Source organism: Enhydra lutris, unplaced genomic scaffold, assembly GCF_002288905.1.
Source record: "Enhydra lutris kenyoni isolate GAN:26980312 unplaced genomic scaffold, ASM228890v2 scaffoldscaffold15, whole genome shotgun sequence".
Taxonomy (NCBI): Eukaryota; Metazoa; Chordata; class Mammalia; order Carnivora; family Mustelidae; genus Enhydra; species Enhydra lutris.
The window spans coordinates 32,381,982-32,405,096 of NW_019154099.1; the positions used below are offsets into that span (position 1 = coordinate 32,381,982).

Sequence of the window (23,115 nt, forward strand, 5' to 3'; positions counted from 1 at the left end):
GGGAGAGAGAGGGCACCCAAACAGGCTCAGAGGGAGTGGGAGAAGCAGGCTGAGCAGGGAGCCTGATGTGGGTGGGGCTCAATCCCAGGACCCTGAGATCATGACCTGAGCGGAAGGCAGACACTTAATGACTGAGGTGACCCAGGTGCCCCTACTCATACTGTTCTATTACATTTTAGAATTTCCTATTTACATATTTTTCCTAATGCCTTTCTCTGCCCCTTGAAATAACTACTTATTCTTCAAGATGGAGCTCAAATGGCCTCTTATTTACTCCTCTTCCAACAACAACAACAACAACAAAAACCAATACTAACAACAGTTTTTCCTAAATCCTGAAGCATAGGACTTGGACATGTTTATGAAATTTATTAGAAGATTCTCTGAATAGTTATCTGTGTTCAGATTTGATCTTTTCAAGTTTCTTCAAAGCAAACATTATATTGACAAATCGATTACACATTTTTAACAGTGGGAATGTAGAACAAAACTGATCAAAACTTTTGGCATTCTCATGAAATAAACACAACCAGACTTATGATGACTCATAAATCAACAGTTTGTCAATTTCATGAATTAACTGTAAAAAAGATCTATAGAAACTACACTGTAGTCTGTAAAAAAAAAAAACACCTAGTGATTTCGTTGATTACTTTATAAAAGTTTAATAAGGGCCTGGTTAATATGATGGGGGTTGGCCAATTTCCTAAATGTTTTCTTTTCCTGTCTTTGGCATATGTCTGTTTATTAACATACATAATTATATGTTCTTCTCAGTGTTTAAGATTCCAAAAGGTACTTCAATACTATTCTTCTTTTCCCTATGAGTTATGAAAGTCATCTTTGTGCTTTGGTAGTGAATTTGGATGGATTTTTAGACTTAAAGGTATTTACATTTTGTTTTGAAGCAATGGCTCACACAGTTGTCAGACTTTATCACTGTATAAAAATGTACAGTGGTTTATTGACATGTACATTCCAATATGTTTACAGCTGCAAGATAATGAGGCACACTCCGTATTGCACTTCATTAAAATTTCAGGCTCAATGTAACCTAGAAGTTTAAATGAAACTGCATTTGTAATTTAGTAATTCTTATACAGGACAAACATTGATATCTTTATATACAGTGTGATACTTATTACATTTATATGCCAGTCCTAACACAATTTTTTTTTAAATAACAGTCTAGGAAATAAACCAGAATATTCCTCTTTTCATCCCCACCCGTGATGCAATTATACAGGATTACAAAAAGGCAGTATACAATAAACAATGATTATTTTTCTTTTTTGCTTGAAAGCCAGAATCATTCTTAGTCCATGGGCATGGCGATTCTTTTATATCAATTAACTATAAATGTTCAATGCTTCACAGGCCAATGACGGTAATGGCCACATGCAAACACCTCACAAGTTTGATGTCTTGGTTCAAAAGAAGATAAACCGAAAGAATGGGGAAATTTTCATAGCAAGAATTATGTACATGGTATTTGGCATCCTTCTTGCACTGTGAATGGTTCATTTTCATGGATGTAAAAATGGTCCCGTCCTTATCCTGAGCAGAGTTTATAAATTTTACCACATCCACTTGGGGGATGAAGGCAACTTTTTCTCTGTAGACAAAGGAATCTGAGTGCTCTAAAAAGTGTGAGCATTTCTGCACACTCCACAACCCAGAGCAAATTCTTCCCCAGTGGGTGGATGAACAACATGGAGTGGACATTCAGTTCCTTCTAATTGTTTGCCTTTGGGACCTGTATAAATTTTGAAGGAGGCAAAAGAATATAATTAAAAAAAACCCCACATACATAGAAACCTAATGTAAATATAAATCACCAATAATTTATTCAAAGAAATAATATGGCTATGGTTACACAAATATAAAATTTAAAAATTATTTTTCTAACTACAAAAGTAAAAACATTTGCCATAAAAAATTCAACATACCGGGTATATACAACAGAGAAGGGACAGAATCCCTTATCCACAACATCCTCCTTAGAAATAACCCTTATGAGCCATAGATCTTAATCTATTCAGAATGAGTGAGATACATCATCTAAAAATTTTTTATTTTTTAAATTGAAGTATAGTTGACACAGAATGCTTCAGCTTCAGGTGTATAATATAATGATTCCACAGAATCTAAACACTATGCTATGCTCACCAAAAGTGTAACTACCCTGTCACCTACAAAGCTGTTCTAATACCATTGACCATATTTTCTATGCTGTACCTTTCACCCCCATGACTTATTCCACAACTAGAAGCCTGCATCTCCCACTCCTGCTTTACCCATTTCGTGCTGCCCCCATTCTGGAACTATCAGTTTGTTCTCTGTTTTTATGGGTCTGTTTCTGCTTTTTTGTTCTGTTTTTTAGATTCCACATGTAAGTGGAATCATACAGTATTTGTCTTTCTCTGACTTACTCCACTTAGCATAATACCTTCTAGGTCCATCCATGTTCTCACAGATGGCAAGACCTCATTCTTTTTATGGCTGTGTAACATTCCAGTGTGTGTGTGTACACACACCACATCTTCTTTATCCATTTATCTACCAATGGACACTGGGATTGCTTCTGTATCTTGGCTATTGTAAATAATGCTACAGTAAACATATGGGTGCATATATATTTTTGAATTAGTGTTTTCATTTTCTTTGGGTAAATACCCAGTAGTGGTATCACTAGATCATATGATATTTCTATTTTTATTTATTTTTTTAAGTAGGCTCCATGTCCAGCATGGGGTCCAAAATGGGGCTTGAACTCATGAACCTGAGATCAAGACCTGAGCTGAGATCAAGACTCAGAGGTTTAACTGACTGAGCCACCCGGGGGGGCCCTGGTATTTCTATTTTTAATTTTTTGAGGAACCTCCATATTGTTTTCCACAGTGGCTGCATCAGTTTGCATTCCCACCAACAGTGCACGAGTGTTCTTTTTAGTGCATTTGTTATTTCTTGTCTTTTTGGTTCTAGCCATCCTGACGGGTGTGAGGTGACACCTCACTGTGGTTCTGATTGGCATTTCCCTGATGATGACTGATGCTGAGCATTAGATACAGCATTTTACAGCAAAGAGTGATGAACAAAAATGGTCATGAAAACCCATCAGTTCAGTTAAACAGAAAATTATTCTGGATGAGAGAATATGGAAACTTTGTATAGAAGTCTCCAAGTAAGAACAAATTTAAGTGTGAATAAGCCATGTTACCCTTCTACCTCTCTGAAAAAAAAGCACATACTGATGAATGGGAAGACTGATTATTAAAGACTGTTATTTTTAAAAGTATCTGAAGGGAGATTAGTAGAAAAATGAAAATCAGTATAAGTATATGAATGGTAAAATAATATAAAATTTAACAATCTGGAAGAAGCATATGGGGAAGATACAAACTTAATAATAATCAAATAGATGAAGCTTAAAAATGAACAGTAAGGAGGGCATGCGATGTAATGATGTAATAAGACTGACGAATCACTAAACTTTACCTCTGAAACTAATAATACATTATGTTAATTAGCTGAATTTAAATAAATAGAAAAAATAAAAAATAAGAATAAAAAATGTATAAAAACCTGTATTTTTCTAACTTAAGTGCATGACACCATCAACGATGGTTCCTGCAAACTGCAGTTCTTGTTTTTTTTCTGGGACAAAACAAAGGGTCATTTATTCAACAGCATTTACTTGGTGCCCGATGTTTGAACGGTGTTATATCAGGTGCTTGGGATGTAAAAACTAACAGTACATGGCCCCTATCTTCAAGGAGTTCATAATCTAATCATGATGGTGAAAAATTATAGTAGTAAAAGTAAAAACAAAAGAAAACATACCTGCAGACATCTGCATGCTTACTACTGAGGCTCTGGTCTAGTATATCAACTCAATCTTCTACCAGTCAGAGGCAGGAACTACTGTCCCCACTTTGCAGATAAGAAAACTGAGGCAAAATTAACTTAATCTTTCTTGGTTCTTAGGTCCCTCATCTTTAAAATAGGCACAGCAATATTTAACTCAAAGGAAGCTGTGAAGGTTAAGTATCCTGGCGCAAAAAAGGTAATTAGTAAATATTTTAGAAAGTAATAGAGGAATTATCTACTTTAACTTAATTTGGACTCTTGTCCTCGTCCATATATTAAAAATTGGAATTAGTGGGTTGACCATGCTTAGAGAATCAATTCTCTGTCCTTCTAGGTAAAATGCATGGCCGTCTTCTCTGCTGATTTCACTGTGGGGTCTGCATTAATTCTATTCTAGTTCTCTGAAGGAATGGATGAATTAGAGTAAATCAGTGTAAATATATGAATGGTAAGCAAATACATGAATGGTCCAGCATGCCTCAGTCTGAACGTTAGGCCAGCTACTGAACCTCCTCTTGAGCCCTGAACCTTCCATCTGTGAGGGTGGGGATAACACCATCTACCTTACAGGTAGTAAAAACTATGTAAGAAAATACATGTGAGGGGCACATGGGTGGCTCAGTCAGTTAACTGGGCTCCTTGCTCGGTGGAAAGCCGGCTTCTCTCTCTGCCTGCAGCTTCCCCCAGCTTGTGCGCTCTCTGACAAATAAATAAATAAATAAAATCTTAAAAAAGAAATGAAGAAAGTAGATGTGAAAATGCCCAAGATTGATGTCCGTTCTTTCCTTCTGCCATCTCTCTAAATCCTTTCTTGCCTCATTCCTCTGGTTCACGGCTGTTGCCAGGGTGAGGTCCCTGTGTTGGCTGACCTGTGTGATCGTGTGAATTGCGAGGGGAGGCCTTGCCTTGTCTGGAACCTCTCAGTGAGGACCCCACCTCTCCACAATATCCATCTTAGTTTAGCTAATCTGATCACTTTCAGTGTTTGGTTGTTGTTTTGTCTTTGTTTCTGAACAAAGAAGAAACTTTCTTTCATTAAGTAAAATGCGGACTTTCCCTGATGATATTGCTGGCCTCTAAACTTCCTCCACTATAAGCCACTGACCTCTTGCGCTCCTCTACGTCACAAAGGCCAGGGAGGACAACTGACTCCCCTGGTTCCCCGTTACTTCCAGACCACAACTTACAACTTTCATTCAGTAACAACACCCCCCCCACCAAGCTAACCCAATCCAAACGCTGCCCCCTTCTCACTCCCTTCATCTGCTTACCACCCTTCTCCTGCTATTAGGTTTCACATCTTTATTTAGGCCATTATCCTAAAGACCTAGCCTCACATTATTCTGATCTTGCTTCTTTCAAAGTCTATCACATCTCCTTAAATAAAAAAAAATTTTTTTAGAAGGGGAACAGTTTAACAATTTATTTTTGACATGAAGAAATAGAAGTAGCCATACCAAAACAAAACAAAACAACCCTACTTATTCTTCCTGGATAATATATTTCTCATGGTTTAAAAATCAAAATGTTACAAAATGGTATATAATAAGTCACTTGTCCCCCATTTCTACCCATCTTCCTGGTTTTTCCCCATGGCTAATTAATTTTATTAACTTCTAGTGTATTGTTCCAGTATTTAATGCACATGTAAACAAATATAAGTATATATTTTCATTTCCCCTTTCCTTACAAGACTGTGTACTATATACCCTGTTCTGTAACTTGATTTTTCATGTAACAGTCTCCTCTACATCTTTCCAGATCAGTACACAGAAACCCATTTTTCATCATTATTTTCTCTCTTTGATGGTGCACAGTACTTACTATTTAATTACCCACCTCCTGGTACTTGAATTGTTTACGAATTTTTGTTATCATAAGCAATAGCCTTGCACATTTGCCTTTTTTATTCACTTCACATATGTACGTATATCCCCAGAAATGGGACCGTTGAAGGGTAGATGTGTTTGCAATTTTGAGAGGCACAATCAAACGGCTTTTTCTATAGGTTTCTAGCATCTGCACTCTGATAAGCAATGGATGAGAGTGTGTTTCCCAGCTTTAACAAAATTGTGTATCATGCTGTAAGTACTTTTGTGTGTATTTTCACCAATTTCAGATATACCTCATGTAAAATTCTCCTGTACAGTCACGTTTACCTCACCTTTCACTTCTCTCCCTTCCCACCTCATTGGAACCATCAGGCTCCTGATCTCTTCCAATGTTTTCAGTTTCTCTTGGTTTCATATTCTTATTTTTCTCAGCCTGACCTCCATACACAATCATTTCTCCTGTATTCTCAGTGGCTTAACTCCTTGGCTTTCTGATGCTCACTACACTGCCAATTTCCAGCCATTCTAGATCAAATCAGATCAAATCACTTGTTCATTTCGTGGCATTGGTTCCAGGCTTCTCAAAAAAAAGAAAAACAAACAAACCCACAGAAACCCTTTAAAATGGTTATATTATCAATTCGTAACTTCAAACTTTACATGGCCCTTTAGTGCCAAAGAGTGATTCTTTTACTAATCTTTAGCTGATTTTTCTTCTTCTTCTCCAGGTAACTGTCTCCATTACAACTTCTAACCTCTCATCACCATGGTGTTCTTTCTACTTCACTCAGAATGTCAGAAGCTTACAAGGGCCAAGAAATTCCCTCTGATTCTTCAGGCTAGTTTGAACTGGGTTTCTGCCACTTGGAACAGTTATCATGTGATCATTAAACTAGAAAGTATATACATCACAATCACTTAAAAATATTAAAAGCATACCTGCAGGACAGTGTGGTAGTTCTTCCTTGGGAATGCTAGTCATTCTTTGAAAATCATCATGACAAGCATTACAAAAATGTGTTGTTCCAAAGCAGAAAAAAACAGCCACTGAACAGCAGTAGCGACATTTATATTCCAAAAAGTCTGTGCCATGTTTTGGACACATCTATAGCAAAAGAAAATACATAGACACAAGATTATAGCAAGTCTGTTTCAATTACACTTAAGATAGTCATGTATATATAGCTCAGTGATTCATATTTTCTGAGTACACATAACTCTCAAAACTGACTGAAAAACTGGTGATAGATACATGAAAAAAATTAATGAATAAATGTGTGGCTTTGTCCAAAGGGTCTAGAGAAAGCCCCAAATTCTCATCTCAGATCTATCAGAACCAATCTGATTTAATAAATAAGGCAATTTCCTGGTGACTTGTTCCTGGTCAGCCAAACTGAAGAGTTGATATTTCATTTATCTCTCAGTCTCACAGCTGTATTGTGAAGATTTCGAAGACTGGAGTGAGGTAAACCTAAAACTGTGGCTGTAGGTTTAAGAAAATGAACTAAGGAAATTTATTACTTGTTGAAATATGGTGACTATTGCATGGAGGACAAAATTATAAAATACAAATACCATCCAAGAGAATAATATCTATGAATTAATTTGGAAAATTATACACTGCTGTATAAACATCAGAAAACACTGGGCAAAAACCCCGCTATCCTATTCCCACAATATTAGTTATATTATTATTTTTGGAAAAAATAGAGGTTTAAATTTCTAAACTATCCTTTCTAATAAAATGTTCTGCCCACCTGAGCCCTGGACACATCAGAACAGGCACCACAAATGAGCTCTCTGGGATCATAATCATCCCCTTGTCCAGCCTCAGCATCGCAACGAGCTTCGCCACCAAAATATGCCTATGGAGAGAACACAATTAGATTACAGCAGGAAAAAAAGACAACCTTGCTATGGGAGATACAGTATGAACATAGTGAAAGTAAGATCAAAAGTCTTAGAAAATACTATTATCCATTAAACACTCCCTTGCAATGCCAAGTAGATGCCTGTATGGGTGGATCAGGGTATGAAATAAATCTGCTTTAATTCTGGAATAAACTCATGCTTACAGTAGGAAGTTCAAACACTGTACTGTCAAACCAAAATAACGAGAGAATGTATAATATCTCAAATAAATATCAAGAATAAGATATTAAGTAATGATGAGAAACTGCTTTTTCAGAGCAAAGTTTGAGTAATTTTTCTCATTTTGAAGTATTAAATGTTTCCTCATACTGGTTTGATAAATATGCTCAAGAAATTTCTGAATTTTAGGGGTGTCTGGGTGGCTCAGTGGGTTAAGCCTCTGCCTTCAGCTCGGGTCATGATCTCAGGGTCCTGGGATCAAGTCCTGCTTCGGGCTCTCTGCTCAGCAGGGAGCCTGCTTTCACCCTCTGCCTGCCTCTCTGTTTACCTGTGATCTCTGTCTTTTAAATAAATAAATAAAATCCTAAAAAAAAAAAAAAAAAGACATTTCCGAATTTTAACTGTAGTACAAAAAATATGCCTAAAAAAAATATTAGTACACAATTAGAATCCTGGGGCTAATGGGACAGAAAGGAAAATCAATTTTGATCATACAAAAATTTTTAAAAAGGAAAACAAAGGGGTGCCTGGCTGGCTTAGTCAGTACAGCACAGGACTCTTAATCTTGGGGTTTTGAGTTCGAGCCCCATGTTGGACATAGAGATTACTTAAAAAAAAAAAGGGAAGAGAAATTTGGTGATTCCTTAGAAGATTGCTCATACTTATAAAGCTACACTGTATAAAGAACTCAGCAGTATCCAATATACATACTTGATAAATGAAATGATGTCGGTGGATGGTTTATCTGTATTTGTTCTGGACACAAAATAAATGAGGCCAATTATAATTGGGGCAATCTGCATGGACAACATGTCCCACAGCCATGTCCATACTTGAGGATAAACAAGATGAGTCAATATAAATCTATTATCTGCACCAGAAAAACAGGTCAAAAGACAAGCTCCATTGATAAAGAGGTTATAAATGGTTATCCACCAGCTAAATCTGGCCTCAGAAGTATTTCATTTGTCCTGAGGTCTACTGTTTATTTCAGCTGCTTCTCTTTTCCAGATTCCCTGCTTAGCTTCCTAGACACTGGACTGTCATCCCTGTGGTAATGAATTAACTATTAGTCTTGCCTTGAATGTATGTATATTTATCTGCCTTTCCACCTATTCAGCCTTCCATTCATTAGCTGTATTTTCTTTTTTGTTACATTGGGAGACTACGTACTTTTCATTTACAGATTCCTTCAGTCATTTGTTAATTCTCTAATTAACACAATGTAGAAAGAGAAATGAAAACCACTGTCTTTGTTCTCACAGAACTTATCAAATGATGCAGAGACAAGTGAATCAGTAATCATAATGCAAACTACGGAGTCCTACAAAGAAGGTATGCAAGAGATCAACGTCGTGATAGCAGAGTGGAAGTGTGGGCACATTACAGAGGAGGTGAAACGGAAGTGTGATTAGACAGATTTGGCTCTGCATACAAGCATGTCACTTTGGGTGGGTGTCAGGTCAGAGTAAAATGCAGGGGAAGAGTAGGGAAGAGCATTCCATGAAGAGGAATAGCCTATGCAATGGCACGAGTTTGGGGAATTGTAGGCTGCTCGATATTTTGTAGTATGGGGCACAAATGGTAGCATTTTGGGAAATGAGACTGTAGATGTGGACAGGTGCTACACAGGATCAGAAGCAGAAAAATGACACATCAGATCTGAGGTTCTGAAATTTTCATCTACTAGCAGCGATAGAAGTGTAAAGGATGGAATGGAAGGCGTACAGGCTCCACACAACGGGCTGAGTAAGAAGCTACTATAACTACTATATAACAAGAAAATGATTAGGGTTATGGAAGATGTAACAGAAAAAAAGAACTCAGAGAGATTTAAAGATAGAATTGACAAGACTTTGTAAATAAAGATTGGAGAACGAGAGAGTCAAAGTTGATGACCATAATACTCCTCATGTGGATTCCCAAGTTATGTGTGAGAAATTCAAATGTCTGGAAAGCAGTTAAATATTTTGATCTAAATCTCAAAAATTTTGGAAGGTGAGAATGGTACAGATGTTTGGCAAAGACGTGGATATACAGGAGCTCAGCAAAGGTAAGGAGGTTATTATTAGGCATGAATACAGTGCTAAGAAACTAAATATGTAATGAGGAGGTGAATGAAAAGGAGTTAAAGACAACCATCCAGAAGGGAAGGATATCACGAGTACTATCCTGGAAGCCAAGGAATTTTAATGAGAAAATGGTGAAAAGAGTCAAGTAGGAGACGTTTATTTAAGAACCAAATGGATTTGCCTAGCAGATTACTGATGTCAAGCAGCTCAGGTAGAGCAACAGAGCATGATTTGGAAATAGTCTGTAAAGGTAAAAAAACAAAAACAAACAAGCAAAAAAACCCAAACAAATTAAGTAAAAAAAAATTCAACTTCAAATGTAATATCAAGCTTTTTGATTTTTAACTTCAGACGTAAAATATAAGAATTAGATATCATTATACAATTCAGGTCAGAATCTGAATCACATAAGTAATCTCCAGTTCTTAAAAATTCCTAGTTTAATTTACAGCATACCTTTCTGCATTTATAGCAGACATAATATGCATATCTGTTCATGGCATAGCCAGCTGGGTCATTATAAAATCTCACACCAGGAGTTGTGATAGCTTCACTCTTATGCAGACCTTCATATTCCAATCTCATTAAGGCTTTTCTTCTGACATCCTCATAGAGTTCTTTTATTGGATCAAGCAGGTCTTTTAATACTATATGATTTATTTTGTTCTGAAATTTAAAAAATGAACATTCCTTAGCAAAATCATTTATCTATGAATCCAATAAATATTTAAGTGGGTACCTAAGAACTAATAAGCACTATGCCAGGAGATCACCAGAGAGTGAACGTTTTCTCAATAAAATGCCAGTTAGAAATAAATCTGTAAAATCCTCACAAGCCTGTATTTTTCTAAGATCAGGGACAACAGGGGAAAATGGGACATATAGCACAAAAATTCTGTTTCATTAGCTTCATATTTCCTGAGTCTGAAATGTTACCTCTGGTTGCCTTAGCTCTTCTGGAAATAAAAGGTTGCCTTGCTGCCACAAATAAGACATACTCCCTCTGTGTGGTTCCTTGGGGCTGGGTAGACGCCAGGTGACAGCAATGAGGAGGTAGCATTTTCTATATCATGTTCATATATCATTTCCTAAATGTGACCTTTCTTTGTGGCACACCACATGAGAAGAGAGGGCAAATTACTACAATCCTATTGATTGTTCCTCCGTCTAACTAAGCAATGACTGTGCTGTCTTTCTACGTTAAACCCTTTTATACCAGTCTGCACATCTGCTGGAAATAGGGAGAGCTTAAGAGAACAAAAAGAAATGAAGAATGAATTGAGAAGGCATGGTTAATCACAATCTTAAACAAAGGTTTTTTTTTTTTTTTTTTTTAATTAATCATCACTGGCTTGCCAAAACAAGTGGTCACTTTGCTTACTATCTTTAAAGAGATGTGGCAAAATGTCAATAATTTTCTCCTTATTTTACCTAAGATTCTAAAAGAAACTTGTTTTTTCAGGCTTCATCTTTAATGATGATGAAAACCCAGACTTCATCTTTAATGGCAAGTGTCAGAGTCTACAAGCACCACAGGCTCATTCATTTTGGTAGTCATCCGTTGTCATGTTATACAATCTGAATTCTGAAGGGTCTAAAAGTGGTGACAAATGCCCTTTAATGCGTGATGTCTAAATGAATTTTCTGATACAATATGTTTAATTCCATTTAATCAGATTTTAATTGACACTCACCATTTTGAAATGCATTATAACAGACAGAGGGATCTTACAATAATCTCTGGCATCACCTGGATGAAAAGAGTAGAAACTGATGGGGGCTGGGAGGAAAAAGTAAACTGGGAAGGACACCAAGAGATGCGGAAGCATTTATTCTGAAAGATGAAGATAAAGATAAAAATAGATAGAAAGTAGATAATTTCTGAATCTCTCCATACCTTGCAAATGGGACAAGATATAAATCCAAATGTTATCCTTGGACCAAGCCATCTGTTTTCCAAAACTCGTCGGCAGCACTGTAAGTGGAATACATGACTGCAGTCCAGCTTAAATTAAAAAAAAAAAAGAGAGGGATATAAGCAAATGTGATAATGATATACACTTGAATAACTGGCAGATTATTCAATGAAGGTGCTAGTTAAAGCAGATAAGAGAAAAATCAAGTTTAGGACAATGAAATTTCCGCCCATTTCTGTTACTCATGAAATATCATTAACTAGGTCTTTAGCTTCTTCCAATTTATTTCCACTTGCATATTAATGCCACCTTATAAAGAATAAGTCAGGTTAGGGAGCAATTTAAAATTACTCCCTTCTGTATCTCACAGAAGGAAGGAACTACTGATTTAAAGAGTTAAGATTTATTTTTGGAGAATATTCATTTACCTTGGAATCATAAGAACTGAAAATATAAACCAGTGGTCAAATTTAAAAAGATATATTTAGCAAACAGTAACTTCAATAATATCACTAATATTATAGATGTAGGCATATACATTATGTATGGAGAGGTGTGTACCACTATGTATACACCAATCACACAGTGCTACCATTCCGGGTTTTGGAAATTAAGAATACAGTAGTTACTAGATAATGTAATTGTTTTTTCCTCCCTATGAACATTTTATACATTCTATTGATTATATAGGCTCACACAAATGACAAAGTAAAGCTGAGCACACAAAATGGAAACAGAACATATAGGGACGGAATCGGCTCCTCAAAACACTGGGAGGTACTCGGGGCACATTTTCCCCCAAGGACGTAAGCATCCGGGGATCTGTTTCTCTCACAGATATGCTTCTATTTCCCATGTTCGACTCCAGGCACACCGCGTGCTTTACAAGCTGAGACAACCTGAATAGCTGGTGCTGCCGAGAGCGCCTCGGTGAAGCAGATCATGCACATGTCATCGGCGTCCTGCTTCAGCGTGGTGGCGCTTTTGTCACAGCCGTGTAGACAGGGCAGACAGTGCTCTTCATTCTTGACACCTCCACATGGATGGCCACAGGGATGCGTCTTACTACAGGCTATCTTAGCATATTCCTATTAGAGATAAATTATAATGGCATAGAAAATATCAAAAAGGCACACACCCTGATAATTATATCAATTATATTAATGTTCTAAGATATTTCCCACAGGAAATACATATTAAGGCTATATAACAATAAAGTCATTTTTATTCTTTTTTTCAAAAAAGATTTTATTTATATAAAAGAGAGTGAGTGAGCGCGAGAGAGCTCCCAGAAGCATAGGGAGCAGCAGGCAGAGAAGGCAGAGGGAGAAGCAAGCTCCCCGCTGAGCAAGAAGCCCAACTCGGTGCTTGGATCCCAGGACCTTGGGATCATGACCTGAGCTGAAGGCAGATGCTTAACTGGCTGAGCCACCCAAGCATCCCATCACTTTTTTGTTTTAAAATTTTATTTATTTATTTGAGAGAGAGAGAGAGAAAGCAAACAGGGGGAGGGGCAAAGGGAGAGGAAGAAGCAGGCTCCCTGCTGAGCAAGGAGCCAATGGGAGGCGCTATCCCACTGAACTGAGGGCAGACACTTCACTTACTGAGCCACCAAGATGCCCCTATTTTTATTCCTTACCTGAATATAACTTAAGGATTATTAGCAAATTTTTTTAGTGTGTAATTTCTAAATTTTAATTTAAATTTTCCAGGGTGTAATTTTTCTTTTAATGTGATTAAAAAAATTTCACTTCACATAAAGGGAATGCTGATAAAAAGGGAAATATAATTTTAATCTATTTACTTTTGTGTGTAGTCATGAAGCAAAAAATTTCTGGATATATAATCTCCCAATCACCACCTATCCCCTCACTAAAATGGGTATAAACAACATACAGGTCTCTTTCATTAGCTGGGCCCTATCCAAGTTCTTGCTAACTGAAATGAGGAACTGAAAATACCTGGATGGCATGAAATATGTGTATGGATGTTCAGGACTAAAGAACTCTCAAATATTGGAAGTTGATTGTAGGGAAATAAGTGAATAAAGTAGGTAAGAGGTCAAGGAAATGTAGTCCATAGATTTTTACCTTTTTCTAGCACAAGAGCAAACATTAAATATTTATTATGGTGAAAGCTGATAAACACACACCGTCTACTGGGGTTTGAGAAATTTATCTGATCCATTCTCTAGCTCTGATAAAGCATTTAGGTCTTAACATGGGGATTATATTAATTTAGAAAACTGAAGTGATGCTGAGCTGAGCTCTAACTCTTATTTAACATGAAGTAAATACATCACGAGGGAATACATGCTACTCCTTACTGGGACAGCCTGACTATCTAAGCACATACTCACCTGGCAGTCTGTATCAGAACACACACTGCCAACAGCGGATAACTCTGTTCCACTCCTGGAACCACAGAAGCGGCATGCTTCTGAGCTACTTGTGGTTGGCTTGCCTAGGTTCAAGAAGAAAAAGAAAAATCCTCAAGAATAGGTTTTCTACATATTTTAACACAACTAATAGAAAAAACCTACAGGAAAATCAGGTTTGTATCAGTTTGCTATCATTGGGAAACCAGCCTGGCAGTTTTACAGTGGAAGGGTTGTAAGACGTCCTAATTATAAGGTAACTAAACACAAAAAAAAGGACAAGAAACTAAAGACCTATTAGAAGTCAAACACATAGGAGGTTGAGCAGATAAGGCAAATCCCAGCTCCAAAAGCATAGTTCCACACAAAACAGAATAATAAAGGTTACGTTAGAATATACAGAAGAAAGATAAACCTTTAAGAATTTCTATAATAATAAAATTACAAGGCATAGAAGAAAACCTATTGTTAGAGAATATGAAAACTTGAAAAAAAGAATTCCCATCCAAGGGACTAGTACTGACAGAGCAATATGGAAAGGAAATTAAATGTCTGAAACAGTCAAAGAAGGAACACAAGCCATAAAACAAGAACAGAACAACAGGAAAAAAGACAGGAAGATATGAATGCAGACCAAACTCATTTTAAAACACAGATACCAAAATTCTAAATATAACAGTAATAAATGGAATTCAGCAATATTTACAGGAAAAATAGATTTTTAAAAAGGATAGCTTTACTCATGAATACAAGGATGGTTCAACATTAGAACATTTATTAATGTAATATATGACCCTGATAGACTATAGGAGAAAAAAAATCAGTCAGGAGAAAAAAAGACCACGCTCTCGTAGCATGAAAAATTAATATGAGTGGAGTTATATTTGTTCAGATTTTTACTAACTCCAACATCATTATTTGTGTCAGTCAGACTATAGAGGTACTGAAAATTAAGAATCTGTAAGATTCAATGTAACTTTAAGCTGAGACTCTCAACCAGATTTACTTTAGAAAACCACGTGTTTTGGAGATAAAATGACTTGCTCGAGGGCACATATCTAGTCAGTGACAAAGCAGATCTCCTTACTTGAAGTCTAATGCCTCTCTGCTATAGAACATTGTCCAGCACATGTAACAACAGACAGTGATTAATGATGCCATAGTTATCAAAATACTCAAAATAATCCACATTAAGTAATTCACAGTAAGTAAAGAACATCTAGTTAAATCCTAAGCAGCAGGCATGGTTCAATCCTAAATCCTCCACTACCTGTGTGCTCTCGGAATTCCACCATCGCCTTCATTGTTTTAGAATCTGCTAGTGCCATCAACCAGAACAATTTGGTTCTACCACAACCTTCATGAAGGTCAACCTTGATAGCTTCTTCTTCTTCTTTGAAGACCTATTGTTTCATTAAAGAAAAGGGAAAAATATTTTATTTTTCACTCTGAAGAAGGAAGTATAAAATTTAATTACTCAATAACAATAATAGTTTTTATTTACTAAGCACTCTAAGAAGTTTCGGACATTTCCAGTCTTGTCCTGAATCTTGACAATGAGCCCATTTTTATAAATGTGGAAACTAAGTCTCAGGTTAGCCGACTGTCTTGATTTACATAGTGATAAATGAGGCGGCTAGGAACTCCACTGAGGCTCTGACCGCAAAGTCCCTTTCTTCCCATCACAGCAAGCCTCCTTCCCACATTTATTTTAAAATTTACTGAATGTATCCTATGCTACAGATACTGCTCTGCGTGTACAGACAGAAGCCGGCACCTGTCTTTGATGAGTCTTGGTTCGCCGATGAAGATGAAGGAATCTGTCACAGTCAGTGCACAGATTTCCACATACGTTGCATAAGATGATGGCTGCAGTTTCTCCATCATCATGGTTGTCACACATAGGCTGAAACAAGGCATTTTCACATGTCATATTATATTTGCAAGAATGTCCCAGATGCTCATACAAATGGAATGTAATTTATTCACAACAATAACGTTATTGTTCTGAAGTCTATTAGGAATTTAGAATCTGAACATTAAACAGAATTATGGCAAGTGTACTCAAGTACAAAAGCCCCTAATTCAATAATTAATGTGCTGAACAGTTTCAATGATTAATAAAATAAGCATGTATACTTTGATTAATGAGTTAAGCAACTTTCTTCCCCCTATGTTCAAACATTCTGTATGCTAAATGAATAAATGATTCATTTTGAAACTTGAACCTTAGTGAGAAAATGTTGAAAGGGCCTCTATAAAGTCTTCCCTCCCAGTGCGCCTAGGGATACCTATCAAACTACTTTAAGTACTGTGTATTTGTGAATAAATGATATGTCACGGTGCCTCACTTACTGCTCTTATTTCCTTCTTACCATAAGACTGATAAAGCTCTTTTATATAATTAAAGCCTCTAACACACTATGAAGAGGGGACCCTAAGTGAAACAGACTTGTGAGATGACCATGGGCAATGTGCCACAATTTTCTGCTAATTGCGGAATTTGGACTTGCAGGTGCTTTTTTAAAATTTTAAAATTTAAAAATTTTTTTAAAATGCTAAGCTAGAGCTTACTTATAAAGAAAAACAAGATACATTTTTATAAAACAATTCTGGTCTTACCATTTGTTTTTGCTGTCCATCCTTTCCCATCCATCTCCCCGAAGAGAGACGATCTACATGGTCCTGATCCAGCACGCACAGTGAAGCTAGAGCAAGCCAAAGCTATTAAAAGGAAAGGCTGTCACAATACTGAATTTTCAGAAAAGACTTGTAAAGTACTGAATGCTTGACACATTGTAATAGCTCAATAAATGCTAGCTGAATTTGAAAATACATGGATACCCACTGGCACTCAGGTACCAGGCACACGTGCTCACTGCTGTATGGGCCATAGGCACAGTAGGCACTCAAATATTTACTGACTGCTGCGGGATGAACCATTCTGGTTTTTACCTGACATATAACATTATCCTTTATTGGTCTACTAAGGAAGCAATATATCAGTAAATTAATTTACATATTCAATATTTACTGTACCGATGCTTCTTGCAAATTTTCCCATCTAGTGTCATCTGCCTGAGGCACTATGTTCCAAGCAAGGTGGCACAATGATTTTAATTTTACACAGTCCCATGAGTGGGTGGGTACATATTAAATCCATCTGGATAATAACAGCAACTCAGAAGTCTCTGTATACCCCTAAATGCCTAGCACTATCCTTGGTATACTTCGTCAGAAGTAAGTAAATGTCTAGCAAACTTTAGAAAATAGCCCTCAGAAACAGTTTAAAACTTTCTGGGGCTTAAAGGGTGAGCTTCAGTTTTTCACGGAAGGATATATTTCTTCATTACTGGAAAAGAGTTATTTAAGAAGTGTATATGAGTGTCACCTGACATGAAGAGGAAGACAAGGAAAAATAGAAAAAGGAGAAACAGAAACATGAAGTGTGCAAGGAGAAATGGGGGTGCAGAAGGAAAGCATGTGCGTGCATGGTGTTAGAACTCTGCTGATCGAGGAACTGCTTCACAGGTCCACTCACCAGCAGCACGGCATCAAGCAGCTTTTCCTGCCCCAGAGAAAGACAATCTGTCTTTCTTTCCAGACTTCAGAAGATTAAATCAAGCAATTTCTGTCAGTGTTTACTTCTTCCTAATGCTGCCACGCTGCCCTGCTTCAAGGAAACCCCTAATCTCTTTTGGATGTACACGGGACATGAAATTTGGTAGGTCAAAGTGACTATAGATGTCTCACCTGAAGAATGCAATCCTACTCTCTAGCTAAGAGAGTCTGCCCCACCTTGTCCAGGGCTTACACTTTTTGCTTTTTAAAAAGTAAGGTCTGTAAATCCAATAGGTAGGCTCTGCTTTAGAATAATTAGGCCATACCAAACGAGTAAGGGAGGGCCTTGTCTTTGAAGGAGCTTCAGTCTATCTGAGCATAAGGCTGACACTGAGTTTACTGTGTAAGCTACAGTAAAGACATTACTAGAAAGACAACATAATGGAACTTAGCCTTTTCTAACCAGTTGATCCTTAGCCTCCCCCAAAATAACAAAAACGAAATAAAGAATACATAACAGTGAGTGTTTATAACCACCATACTTAGTTCATAATTCAAAAAAGCCTTTCACACTTTTTCAGTAAATACAGTATTTGGTAAAAAATTGGATTAAGCTGACTTATTCATTTAAGTTTGTTCAAACTAATTACTGCAATGATAAAGACCACATAAAAAGAAACTCCTACCCTAGTTGTTGCAATACATCTCACTGGAGATCTAAATTCTTCCTCCATCTTGGTCAAGGCAATGATGGTTTCTGCAATGGCATTTTTTGTCACTCGGGACCATGCTTCAGACAGATGACCCTATTGAGAAAGAGAGAATAATAAGTAACCAGACATGTATAATAGTAATATTAAATTCTCTTCTCTTAGATAAAACTCATCAAAAGGAAGGATTTGTTAGTGCAACTTTTAAAAAAAAAGATTTTATTTATTTATTTGAGAGAGGGAAAGCGAGGGAGAGAGTGCCAGAGAGAGAGTGCATGAGTCAGGGGAAGAGCAGAGGGAGAGGGAGAAGAAGAAAGAAGATTCCCTGTTGAGTAAGGAGCCTGCTGTGGGGCTCAATCTCATGACCCTGAGATCATGACTTGAGCTGGAAATCAAGAGTTGGACGATCAACCGACTGAGCTACCACGTGCCCCTGTGAGTGCAGCTTTAGATTCAGGGGCATACTTCTGAAATAAAAATCCTTCACAACTCTGTGAAAAATTCAACTTCTAATCACTATTTTAATGATTGGAAAGTAAATAAAAAATCAGGTTCTCGATACTCTTTTTCTATAGAGCTCAAGAGTATTTTCTCTTACATTTAGATAAAAACATAATAGAAGTATTGAAGTATCGGGGGCCTGGGTAGCTCAGTTAGTTAAGCCACTGCCTTCAGCTCAGGTCATGATCCCGGAGTCCGGGGATCGAGTCCTGCATCGAGTCCTGCATTGGGCTCCAAGCTCTGTGGGGAGTCTGCTTCTCCCTCTGACCTTCTCCCCTCTCATGCTCTCTTCCACTCTCTCTCCCAAAATAGATAAATAAAATCTTTTTAAAAAAAGTAGTACTAAAGTATCTATGCTCCAGAAATTCCGATTACGAAGACTTGTTATTGAACACAAAATTTATATAGATAAGTGAATTGCTTTCAGATGAATACTAGAACTGGAGAGCATAAATGGGTTCAAATAAAAAGAAAAAAAACCTCTTTTATTTATTTACTTAAAAAGATTTTATTTATTTATTTATTTGAGAGACAGAGCAAGAGAACAAGCAGGGGGAGCATAAGGAGAGGGAGAAGCAGGCTCCCCACTGAGCAGAGAGCCTGACGCAGGGCTCGATCCCAGGACCCTGAGATCATGACCGGAGCCGAAGACAGACGCTTAACCGACTGAGCCACCCAGGTGACCCTACAACTAATAACTTGGTTTTTGCTGAACATAAACACCTGACTACCATAGAATTTAGGTGTTCCTAAATATTTTTCCTTGGTATTTTCATCCGGGGAACATGCTGAGAAAGACTTATTGAAAAGTGAGAAAGTTCTCCATTTTTCCAATTGAAGAACTGTCCTTGCTGTTGGGAAAAGTGACAGAACTTCCTATATCCCCAGAATATCCTCTCTTGCCTCCCATCCATTTGCTATCAGTCTCTTAAGAGGCAGTTCCACTTCCTCCTCCTCCAAGATGTTTTGTCTGATCTCTCTCTCAGAAGCTCACATTCCACAGCATCTTGCCCTCATGAGCCTGAAAATATAATGGAATGTGAGGAAACTAGCACTGTGGAGCAACCAATAAGAGCCCGGTACTTTGAGAAGTAATTCCCTTTTCTCCACACTCCCAGATCTCGCCGAAAAAGAACATCTAACGACGATGACAGAGAATATTAATAAAGAAGAGTAAAAGGTTTATATACCAGGAGAACTAAAGAAAATGAGAAACTTTTGTTTTTCCTTTAGGGTTTTGATTTGTCAGGCTCAAAAAAAGTGTATTTCATTTTTTAAGTTTTTAAGTCTTAAAAGACTAATATAACGATTCTCAAGTAAATTAACTGGAAAGCTTGAAATGAACAGTTTTCCCAAAGGACAAATTAATCACTGACTGAAAAGACAGATGGCACGATAATTAACCTACTAAACAGAGGCTTTAAGTAAAGCAAAATAACACCAATGTACTTCTGCTATTAAGGTAGCAGAATAAGCTCCTTCTTTCAATCAGATTTTGACTGTGCTTCAGTGAAATAATGATCAGGAGGATGGGAACTCACTGCGGCCATATCCTTGATAAGTTTAATGATGATCTCTGAGATCTGGGTAGGAGTTGAGCCCTTCATCCACCAATGACTTTCACCTCGACGGACATAACTACAAAGAAAAGTCAGCATTTGCAAACCAACCAGTGACAGTTACAGATAAATACGATGAAAACTGCTATATTTCAGCATGCATTTTAATTTTTAAATGATTCAAACAACTAAAAAATTTTAAAAAGAAATTAATCAAAATATCACCCGAAGATATTCAACTTCAACCCCGAGAGTAGCTATTCTGATACATGTTCCCTTCCACGTATTTGTTAGTATATTATTTTTGTAGCCTGCATCTTCTAAAACAGAGCTGTTCAAAGCATATTCACAGACCACAAACTATTTGTTACTAATCCACATAGAGAGAGATATTAAGAGCTTGCACCAGAATATGTCAACTATATTAGTGAGTATACTACTCTTTATTTCAGCTGACTTTTTTTTTTTCTTTTGTAAGACTATCTAGATGAAGAAAACAACACACTGATTTATATTCTGGTGTTACTTAATATCATGCACTGGCTCTTTGACTAGACTGTTCTGGATGTCTAATCTTCTGCTGTTATACAAAATTCTGTAACAAACTTCCTTGTATATATTTTTGTACACATGTATAAACATCTAGAAGTAGAACTGGTAGGTCAAAGGATAGGCATATTTTAAATACAGTGATATGTTATTAAACTGACATCCAAAAAGGCTGTAGTAATCTACATTAGATGCCATAAAAAAAATGCCTATTTCTTCATAATGCTGCCAAGACAAAGATATTGTTCTAATGTTTTAATCTACATATCTCTGATTCCCAGTTAAGTGTCTTTTCCTTTGTCTACTGGCATTTGTAATTTTTCTTCTTGGAACTAAGTCTCTTGTCATATATTTTTCTATCAGTTGTTTGTCTTTTCTCATTAATTTGTAGTCATTTTTTAAATATTATGACTAATAATTTATTCTCTACTATATAGGTGTTAAATATTTTCTGGTCAGTTTATATTTTAAAAACACTTTCATATAATTATCCTTCATTTTTATGTAGCCAAATCTGAGAATTTTTCCTCTGTGACATTTGTATTCTGTGTTTTAAGGAGGTCTTCCTGGATTGAAGATTACAAAAATATTCTTCTTTAATTTGTACTAGTAGATTTTTAAAGGAAATATACATAAAGCTTTAATTGATCTCAAGTTTACTTTGGTATATGGTGTGAGATAGGGGCCTACAATATTTTTTCTACATGAGAAGTATTCCAACATTATATTCAATATACGAACATACCTTCCTCTCCCCATTAACTTGAAACTACACCTTGGTTATGTACAGCATTCTTTTTTATACATGCATTAGTTGTTTATGGCTTCTATTTGGTAAACAAGCAAACAAGGTGGAATTTGAAATCCTGTTTTAATTCTCCAAATAGGATTTACTATTTTATTACTAAAGCAGATGCAATGACCAACCTGGAATTGAAAATCATTGGAAGAGTAACTGTGGTAACACCTTTGCCCACAGTGGTACCAGCTGTTCCTGTGATGGTAGTTCCTTTGGCTTTTAGCTGTACTGTGAGTGCTTTGGCAATGCATCCCAGAAACATGTCCAAGATACCTAGTTTATTCCAATCTCCTTTTTCTGTTGAGTGAATGATATCACTGATATCTGCTGGGGGAAGGGATTTTACTCCTATGATGCTGGCCAGACGATTAGGGGTCACCTCAGGCAACACTCGTCTTAGTAGGGAGGTTACCTGATAAGAAAAATAAAATGAAAGAATTCGTCTTAAAGACTATTGTTCTAAAGTTCTCATTTTTTTAAAATGAGCCTAATGGCTGTTCTAGGACTCCAAAAGCTTTCAGAAGGACAAAAATATGATTTAAACACTATTTTAATTTCTGAAGTGGTAATTACCCCTCCAGGGCAACAAGAAAAAAACATGTCTTTATTTGTTCAGGAATAAAGAAACATTACACATCCCATGGTAACAAGACAATTAGTAGACAGGATATTCTTTATCGCAACAGCATAGTAGTAAAATAGAACATATTCTGTTCTTCCATATTCTCATTACAATGAGTCAAAAATAAAAAGCATGGAGTTAAAATGCAATCCAAAAAACCAAGTAACAAAAAATAAAGATCAACAGTTAAGACCCTAAGGTGATTCTCTTTGATAATGTAATTTTTAAGTGTTTTGAGGAACAAGTAAGCCAAAAGGTAGGTGGAATGACCAGTCACCTGTCTCTGGACTCGAGGAGAGGCCGTATGGAGCAGTGAAAAGAGATCCTGGAGCAGAGTTAGCTGCTGAGCCAGATACTGGCGGCCCACGTTAGAGCCACTCAGGGCTAAGACCATAGAGAGCAGCTCAAAGCAGTAAGCATCAGAGGAGGCATCTTCATCATTGGGCTGAGAATTGGCATTTTCTTTGCTTGATATAGCATGTTCCCATTCTTCGCGAACTCTGGTGGCTTCCATGCGAATAGCCTGGACGATGTGAGCACACACCTATTTAAAGACAACATAAAGGATATGTAAAAACCTACTTGCAAATCTGATGTACTACTTCTAGTAAAAAAAAAAAAAAGACAAGAATATTAGTTGATAGTCAATTTAATTC

General features: G+C 36.8%; 1 protein-coding gene across 4 annotated transcripts in view; it reads right to left on the reverse strand.

The window, feature by feature from the left end:
- Positions 1-1,294: 1,294 nt before the first annotated feature.
- Positions 1,295-23,115, reverse strand: part of LOC111146914 (MYC binding protein 2, E3 ubiquitin protein ligase) — a 257,881-nt gene continuing 236,060 nt past the window's right edge. For all 4 annotated transcript variants that reach the window (XM_022502672.1, XM_022502671.1, XM_022502673.1 and 1 more), the window contains 14 exons: positions 22,737-23,003; positions 21,966-22,249; positions 20,472-20,568; positions 18,406-18,525; positions 16,781-16,882; positions 15,936-16,064; positions 15,429-15,561; positions 14,141-14,244; positions 12,681-12,869; positions 11,763-11,870; positions 10,322-10,531; positions 7,460-7,567; positions 6,642-6,807; positions 1,295-1,756 (listed from right to left, as the gene is read on the reverse strand). In XM_022502672.1, the coding sequence (XP_022358380.1) occupies positions 1,641-1,756; positions 6,642-6,807; positions 7,460-7,567; positions 10,322-10,531; positions 11,763-11,870; positions 12,681-12,869; positions 14,141-14,244; positions 15,429-15,561; positions 15,936-16,064; positions 16,781-16,882; positions 18,406-18,525; positions 20,472-20,568; positions 21,966-22,249; positions 22,737-23,003 (2,133 nt within the window). In that variant the 3' untranslated portion in view covers positions 1,295-1,640. The remainder of the gene's footprint in view (positions 1,757-6,641; positions 6,808-7,459; positions 7,568-10,321; positions 10,532-11,762; positions 11,871-12,680; positions 12,870-14,140; positions 14,245-15,428; positions 15,562-15,935; positions 16,065-16,780; positions 16,883-18,405; positions 18,526-20,471; positions 20,569-21,965; positions 22,250-22,736; positions 23,004-23,115) is intronic.